The following is an 8443-nucleotide window of genomic DNA, read 5'->3' as shown; positions in this document are numbered from 1 at the left end:
AAAGAGTGTTACGGTATTAAGCTCAGAGTACACACAACGGAATTTTGGCGCGTCGTCTGTGCGTGCGTGCACGCACGTTACATCACGCGCGGCGCGCGATGAGACAGAAAGCTCGAAGCAGATGTTTTTGATATTTAAAAATATCTGCGCGACTATTTGCGTGTCGTGATATTCTCGCCTCGGTTCGACTCAATTCGACTTGGGAAACCCCACAGTGGCGTGGAAATCGGTGGACACACGCGGATGCTTTCACCCTTGAACGTTTCCTTCGACGAGGAGACCGTTCTCGACTTCTCTTCGTGTTCTCCGTGTCTACGAATTCTGCAATAAAAATTGACAATAAAGTCTGTCGTCAACCTCGCTTAGGAGGACCTATTATAATTACGAATTACCGATACGGTGTCGATTGAGTATAAAAATACATCATACGATGTATGAGTAATTTATAATATGCGATTTATTCCTCTATGCGTCTTTAACGCTATTGCATTTTGTGCACCGTGCATCTATTCATCATGATAAGAATAGAAGCATAAATATTTGTTAGAGATCTGCAGAGCTCTCTGTTGCGAGGTGGGCTCCAACTACAACGAAATTAGTAATTACATTCCGCCAATGTACATACTGTTGGTGGTAACAAGGGAGGGTTAATTTTAGCAGTTACTTTGATCGGTACGAACCTAGTTTGGACCGCGGGACGCCAGCCAAAGCTCCGACGACAATGATTCACCGCGTCTTCCTAGTTCTATGTATATCTTCTAGAAGCATGTGACTCGGTCGCATCGTTATGAAGTACGTGTTCCCATCCTTGTTTAAACCATTCGATTAAGAAATACGTGCTGGTATCAAAATGACAAATACGTCTCGCTATGGTTGCCTTCTTAATCCTGGAGCAATGCCTCGTATAATGTATTCCTACGAAATGAGAATCGTGTATTAATTATAGTGTACTTTGTGTTTCAGGAGAAATGTGCTTGCACATAGCCGCCTCGTCAGGTCAGGTGGAACTCGTACGACTTTTGCTGCGCCTTGGAGCAGATCTCGAAGCGAGAGAAGCATTGGCGGGAAAAACGGCCCTACACCTCGCTGTAGAACGTGGGTGTCGGTCAGTGGTTGCGTTCCTCCTTCAAGAGTGCAGGCCTTGCTTAGATACGCAGACCTATGCCGGAATCACCGCATATCAGTTAGCTCTGTGCTTCGATAGTCAACTCGCAAGGGAATTAGTAAAATTGGGAGCAACACCGGAACCGCTTCCCGAGTCGGATTCCGACAGCAGTGACGAGGATGAAAGCACTGCAGCCAATTATTTACCTGCAATTGCGAGACTTAGGCAAAACGTGGTCGGCGTTAAAGTATAGAAAGTTGTACGACCGATAATTAGCATTATGTAATTGGTTAAAATATCATCGAAAAAACTATTCCAAACGATGTATACATATGTATGTACGTGTTATATATCGTTTGTTTGTCGAGGATATTTTAAAAAGCTTTTGTGGCCACGTATCGCGATACGGGTACGTAGGGTAGACAGAAACGATTCAAAATCCGTCGAGTGTAAGTATTAATCGTATCAAATCGAATGTTTTATTCACTTAAATCTAATTAGTAACATCGATGTGAAACGTATTGTAATAGCGAAAAAGAACGAAAAAATATACGAGTAAACGAAGGACGAACAGAGACATAACGAACAGGATCGAGAGTCTTTAATGTAAACGTGCCTCTGTGAGGAACAACTACTTCGCTAACGAGGTAAATAATTACGAGTAAGATTGTTGTAATATACATCGACTGCAAAGGATTTACATTTACGCTTAGGAGACCACAGGATCTCGCTCTGTAAATATAGGCGAAAATATCAAATTTGTTTGTTCGAGTGGTGTGAGAATGTAGTAGTGACACCCGTACGTTTGGAAGTGTCTTAAGATGAGAGAATACACTAAAAAATCTGATAACAAAAAGAAAGAAATAGAAAGAATTAGTATGTAACAGAACATTCGTAATTTCATTGTTCGTTTTAAGGTGTACATACATATTTATATTAGTTGAATTAAGAGACCGACGTAACACTTCTGAGTAGGGTTATTTGTCGTAGAACGTACAGATAATTTACTTGGGTATTACTGAGCCAGAGTACTTCGGTATTTTACGGTACGTTTATAAATTTCCTCGTTTCCCTTCTCCCTATTGTACATAGTCAAGTTTTGTTAGTATCATAAAGGAGTCGTTTTTACGATGTCGACGGTAATAGAATAACATTAATATTGTTACATAACGTCCATAATTATTTTTTTAGTAATAAAAAACCTTGGAAACTTTACCATAGATTTTAGAATTTTTTCAGAATGGATATTAACAAGTGTTAATAAATGTTCACAATTCGGTTTCAATTGCTGACGACAAAGACAATAAATTCATGAGACCGTAAAAGTGGATGAAACGTTACGGCTAATTTTGCAAGAGCTGGTGTAAAAATGTGGAGCAAGGACCGGCTGTTAGTTATTTCGAGTTCGTAGCGTGTAATGGTCTAGGCATTCTAAGAAGCTTGTGGACTTATTCCTTTTTGGGGGAGTTTGGTCTGCAAAGTGCACAAGTTCCAGGATATATTTGGATCTTGGAAAAGAGGGGATTTTGCTAATGGTTTAATAGTCTTTTGACTGTAAGTAGTTGTTTGTTTATGTTGTTAAATTTATCCTAATATTAAAAATATAACCTACGTTATTTACCTTCACAAAGCATTATGCTTTTATGATGCACCATATAAATGCTTTAGATTATACGATGAAATATTCAAGTGTGCAAAAATAATTTCGAAGATAACATTGCTGTTACCAAAAAAAATGCAACACGACGAATAGCTGGAATTCCCCAGTTACTCTAGTTTGCTAATGGAAATGCCAAGTTCTGTGACAACGAAAGTAATATCGGATAAAACAACCTTGGACATCAAAATATTTCAGCAGTAAAAGTTGTTTATATTCAAAATACACTTACGCTCGTGGATCATTTTCTTTATTTATATACGTGTTTCTTTTTCTTTTTTCTTTTTATGTATATAATACTTTTCTTCACATGAATTCTACAGGTTATCAATACATATATCTGTAGTCTATAATCTCAAAATCATTAAGTTGATTTTGTTAGAAACATATTTGTTGATTAATATAAAGGTATATTTATAATTATACTTATTTACATTTTATATATATTTATTTCGCACGTTTTTAAAAATATAAATATAATATTAATTCGAAGATATAAAAAGTAAACTAAAATAAAGAATAAATTAAAATAAAATGTTAATTATACATTACGTGTAAAAAAAAAAAGTGTAATACGTAAAATAGAATTATATACTGTAATGTACCAACAGTCGGGAAAATGTGAATGAATGCAATGTATATATATAGTACGAAGCAGAAAATACTGTACATTAAAATATAGTATCATTTGAATTAAGCGCGAAGCTAGGCTTGCATTCAAGTTATACATAAAAAAAGAATAAGATGTATTTTCGAAGGTACTAGAAAATTGTGGAACATAATCGCGGGAAGGCATTACGTATAACTAGTTTCACGATAATCAAGAAGAGGCGCTGGTTGTCCATTTCTGGAGCTTTCTGAAAATCTGCGCCGGCTCAAGAGTGAACATTCACGACATAGAAGAGTGAGCATTCATCACGTATCTTTGGGAGTGTAAAAGAACGACTTGCGAAAAATAAAACGAAAGTACTACTGTTCTGATGTCACAAGTTATGGACCAGGTAAACATTCTTACCATGCTGGTTGTTCTTACACTTCTCTTGAGGTTAAAAAATTATTTTGAAAAGTACTGTGTTTCTCCGAGATGTCGTTAATTGAACACGCTTTACTTCAAAAACTGCTGTCCTTATATTATTCGTTATTTCGCGGAATATTTTCTCATACGTTCTCTTACATTGCTTCCAGATATACTATTTCTTGATATCTTTCTTTTTATTTTATTCCTTATTTCGATGCTATAATCATTTATATCTAAAGTCGAAAGATCCGAATACTTCTTAAACGACCATCTCACTTTAGAGCCAACGTTGCACAATTTTTTAGAAAAAACATTTCGATGTTTTAATATTGTTTGTATTTTTCAAAGGTTCTAGTTTATTAGTGTCAACTTGTTAAATATTTGTAGGTATATGTTTTAAAACAAAAAGGTAATTCTGCTTTGGAAGATGGGAAATATGAAGAAGCCATTAAATATTATACAGAAGCAATTGGTTTAGATGAAAACAATCATGTTTTATATAGTAATAGATCTGCAGCATTCTCTCGAGTAGGAAAATATGAACAAGCATTAGAAGATGCTAAAAAAACTGTAAGTTTAAAGCCAGATTGGGTTAAAGGATATTCGCGTATGGGCAGTGCATGGGCTCATCTAGGTAATATAGTTGAATCTATTAAAGCATATCAAGCTGGCATAGAACATGATCCTTTTGATCCTCAACTTGAAAGTGGTTTGCAAGAAGCTGTTGCTCCACTTTTAGCACCAAATGGTCCAGTAAAAAGACAAGATTTTTATTTGAAACTTGCAAACGATGCTAGAACTAAACAGCTTTTACAAGATGTAGAATATGTAACATTGTTGGATATTCTCAGACATGAGCCAAATATCCCTTATTTTATATTAACAGACAATCGAGTGCTTACGACTCTTATTGTATTGTGTGAGTCGGATAACAATATATACCACATCAATGATACATCAATGAATAAAACTTCACAATCAGAATTTCCAAAACCTAAACAAGATCCAACTATGTCTCAAAAGAAGAAAGAAGAAGCAGACTGTAATACACCTCAAAAGCAAGCACAATATGAAAAGCAATTGGGTAACGAAGCTTACAAACAAAGGAAATTCGAAGTAGCCCTTGAACATTATAACAAGGCAGTAGAGTTAGATCCTACAGAAATTATTTACTTACTAAACATAGCAGCAGTATATTTTGAACAAAAAGAATATCACAAATGCATTGCCCAATGTGAAAGAGCTATTGAAGTTGGAAGAGAAAATAGAGCAGACTTCAAATTGATAGCTAAGGCATTTACTAGAATTGGACATGTATACAAAAAAATGGAGAACTGGAAACAAGCAAAAGTGTTTTATGAAAAATCCATGTCAGAACACAGAACACCAGAAATTAAGACCCTTCTTTCAGATATTGATAAAATTATAAAAGAAGAAGAAAAGAAAGCATATATTGATCCAGTAAAAGCAGAAGAAGAAAAGGAACTTGGAAATCAAAAATATAAAGAGGGAGATTATCCAACAGCAATAAAACATTATTCTGAAGCTATCAAAAGAAATCCGGATGATGCAAAATATTATAGCAATAGAGCTGCCTGTTACACCAAATTAGCAGCATTTGATCTTGGATTAAAGGATTGTGAAAAATGTGTTGAAATTGACCCAAAGTTTATCAAAGGTTGGATAAGGAAAGGCAAGATTTTACAGGGAATGCAACAACAAGGAAAAGCGCTCACTGCTTATCAAAAAGCATTAGAATTAGATCCTTCAAATAGCGAAGCATTAGAAGGATATCGTTCATGTGCTGTTTCCGTTAGTTCCAATCCTGAAGAAGTAAGAAAAAGAGCAATGGCTGATCCAGAAGTTCAGAGTATATTACGGGATCCTGCTATGAGACTTATTTTAGAACAAATGCAAAGTGATCCTAGAGCTTTACAAGAGTAAGTACACTTAATGTACTGGATTCATTACATTTAAATACAACTTTTTGTTTCATATTAACATTGTAATGTTTTATTTATAGCCACATGAAGAATAAAGATGTAGCAGCAAAGTTACAAAAACTCTTGGAATCTGGTCTTATAGCCATTCATTGAAGATGAAAATATCCATATTTGTGCATAGCTCTGTGCATGACATTTTACTGTCACCAAGTTCCTTTGATATTAAGGAAACAATGCTGTTCATTCTATTTTTGTGTATTAGAAACGTTAGAAACGTTATTTAACCAAGCAGGCTGCTTAATGGCATATTCATTGTATGTCTATGTTTTGAAGAGCCATTTTCAAGTAAAGTTTCGTTGTATACAAAATATTTTTGCGTAAATGACATCGCCTTCAAGTCATAGACCATTTTTGCATTGTAAATCTTGTTACAATAGCCATGTAACTCTGTAAGAATCAACTTATATAATTACAAGCTTTTGCAGAAAATAACATTTCCAATTGTAAATCATTAATATCATCGACATCAAATATTCAATCGTATCTTAGATTTGTTCTAGGTTAGTTCTAGTGTTTGTTCTAGTGTTGTCTAGTTGTTAAATGAAATTATATTAAACTTGATTAATCTCGATGAACATTTCCATGCGTCAAACTATCTACTTTTACTTTATAAGTAAATACAGTTTTAGTTTAAAGTACTAATACTGTAATAACGAAGAAAAATAACAATAGTAGTAATTACAACGTAATTATAATAATACTTGTATCATTTATTTAATATCAGATGCAATTCAATAAAGAAATAAGATGAATAACAATACAATAAAATTTTTTATTACAATGTATCATGTATAAAGATGTGCAAGAAATTTTATGTTTTTATAAAATTTTAAATTAGTAGTAGGTCTGTATATCAAATAAGACTTCGTTTTATTGTAATTCATGAATGATACAAAGATCCAAAGATATTTTTTGTTGGTAACTATTATTAACTATGTACATATGTTGGTAGTAACGTTGGCAATGTTGGCAATAATTTAAATACCGGTCATAGATCAAGATACATTTAATATATTTGTATCCAAAATAAAGCTTCTTCATGTTTCGATGTTATTTTTTAACAGTTAAAAAGGTATAAAATCTTATTGGTTATGATGCCATTAACACGTCACTGTATTTACTCTATGCGAATATGTATGCACACAAGCGCATATATACATTTATACACTTTTATGTATATAATATGTAGATATACATGTATATTATATATATATATTTTATATATATGTTTATATATATATATATATATATATATATACGTATGTATGGATTGATCGCAGCGCAACCTATCATATCTAAAGGGCTAGACATGTGTGGTGAGTGAGAGTACATCGAAATGTACATGTACGTATTATATATGAGCACGTAACACACATAACAATTTAGTTCTAATAGATGTCACAGATAGCGCTACAGTCAATGCATTAACACTTTACACGACAGATTGTTGGCCCCGGGGTGAATCTGTCGAAAAATTCTGGACGAGGGATCGAACGTGAAGCGACATTGTGTGTATCAGACTGGACTTTTTCGCGACAAAAGTGTGACTGAGCTGTTGAGTGGAGGACAGGGCACCTGGAAGTCAGGATACGAACCTGATCCATCTTAAGCGCGGTGAGCCGCCGCGCTGGTGGGCCTAGCAGACGACATGTTGGCTGCAGGGAGCACCTCGTCTCGGATGTTTTGGTCGCGAATTTCTTCGGGGATTGTTGAGTGAGGGGAGTGAGCAAACGCAGTGAAAGCGAGGTGGAAAGAGAGTGTAAGACCACTCGAGGGTGTGTGCGAGAGAGGGCACACGGTTGGGTTCCCCGAGTGGTGGTTGTTCTGTGGTCGTCGACAAGAAGCTTGAGGAGAGGGGTAGAGAATACCTAGTGGCGGGGAGGGGGAACCCGGACGAGCCCTCGAAAAATTGAGGAGTCAACGAAACGAAAATCAGAGAAAGAAGAAAAAGTTCGGGCAATCCCTAGTGTGTAGGGGTTCTTCTTGTGGGGTAAAATCTACAAGAACGGTGAAGAGAAGTCGGAACAGAAGGAGAAAAAAATTCGTAAAAACGTAGAGAAAATCGGTGCAATCTGTTCGGTTGCGTAAATCATCTTTCTTATCTATGGGAGCTGTCGATTCTGCGACTTTCTTCGATTTGCGCGAATAACGAGCTAGCAGCGCACCAGAGCCGATCTATTTTAACTTCTCGTTGTTCTGTCTGAAGGGTAGGGGCTGCGTGGTGAGGCGAGACGAGGTCGAGCTGTCGTATACACGCGTCTGAGTCCCTTCCTCCTGAAACGATTTCGCGTGTGTCTCGTGTTCGCGGGCCATCACAGGAGGCGCATCGGACAGTGCACGTCAACCTATTATCCCAGTCCCGGTCTTGCTCCCACTCTCGAGTGCTCATCGTGCCTCGTGCGTACTCCCTCTATTACAACCTGCCGCGAGTGCCTCGCGGCCGGTTTTCTCCAGTGTTAAACCGAAGATTCGGAAGTGATTCGGCCCCCTTTATACTAGCAGTATTTTCTCATTGCATATATAATCGTTTAATCGTGCTCAGTGTAGTCGCGCGATTCATTTATTTTCTTCTAAGTGGATCAATTCGTTATCAGGCCAGGTGTCACGACCCGTAAACGTCGTTTCGTTTCGCTACCGATTGCCATCCTAGAAACTCGGCA

The 8443-nt window shown here is 36.3% G+C and overlaps 2 protein-coding genes across 3 annotated transcripts in view; both read left to right on the top strand.

The window, feature by feature from the left end:
• cact (NF-kappa-B inhibitor cactus) overlaps positions 1-1358 on the top strand; it is a 4857-nt gene extending 3499 nt beyond the window's left edge. The window contains exon 3 of the mRNA XM_017900380.1: positions 964-1358. Coding sequence (XP_017755869.1) covers positions 964-1358 — 395 coding nt within the window. The remainder of the gene's footprint in view (positions 1-963) is intronic.
• Positions 1359-2337: 979 nt separating this feature from the next.
• On the top strand, positions 2338-5880 carry Stip1 (Stress-induced phosphoprotein 1). 2 transcript variants are annotated; one of them, XM_017900935.1, is made up of 4 exons: positions 2338-2659; positions 3521-3763; positions 4168-5720; positions 5804-5880. In XM_017900935.1, exons 2-4 carry the CDS (start codon positions 3743-3745, stop codon positions 5874-5876), a joined length of 1647 nt encoding a protein of 548 aa, XP_017756424.1. In that variant the 5' UTR covers positions 2338-2659; positions 3521-3742; the 3' UTR covers positions 5877-5880. The 2 variants fall into 2 exon arrangements, with proteins under 2 accessions (XP_017756424.1, XP_017756432.1); XM_017900943.1 differs by lacking the exon at positions 2338-2659 and having other exon boundaries at positions 3461-3763.
• Positions 5881-8443: the final 2563 nt, after the last annotated feature.

The sequence above is a fragment of the Eufriesea mexicana genome, unplaced genomic scaffold, assembly GCF_001483705.2.
Source record: "Eufriesea mexicana isolate 0111107269 unplaced genomic scaffold, ASM148370v2 scaffold474474835, whole genome shotgun sequence".
Taxonomy (NCBI): domain Eukaryota; kingdom Metazoa; phylum Arthropoda; class Insecta; order Hymenoptera; family Apidae; genus Eufriesea; species Eufriesea mexicana.
Note: the sequence above shows the minus strand (reverse complement) of the source record. Positions and strands in the feature narration are given on the sequence as shown.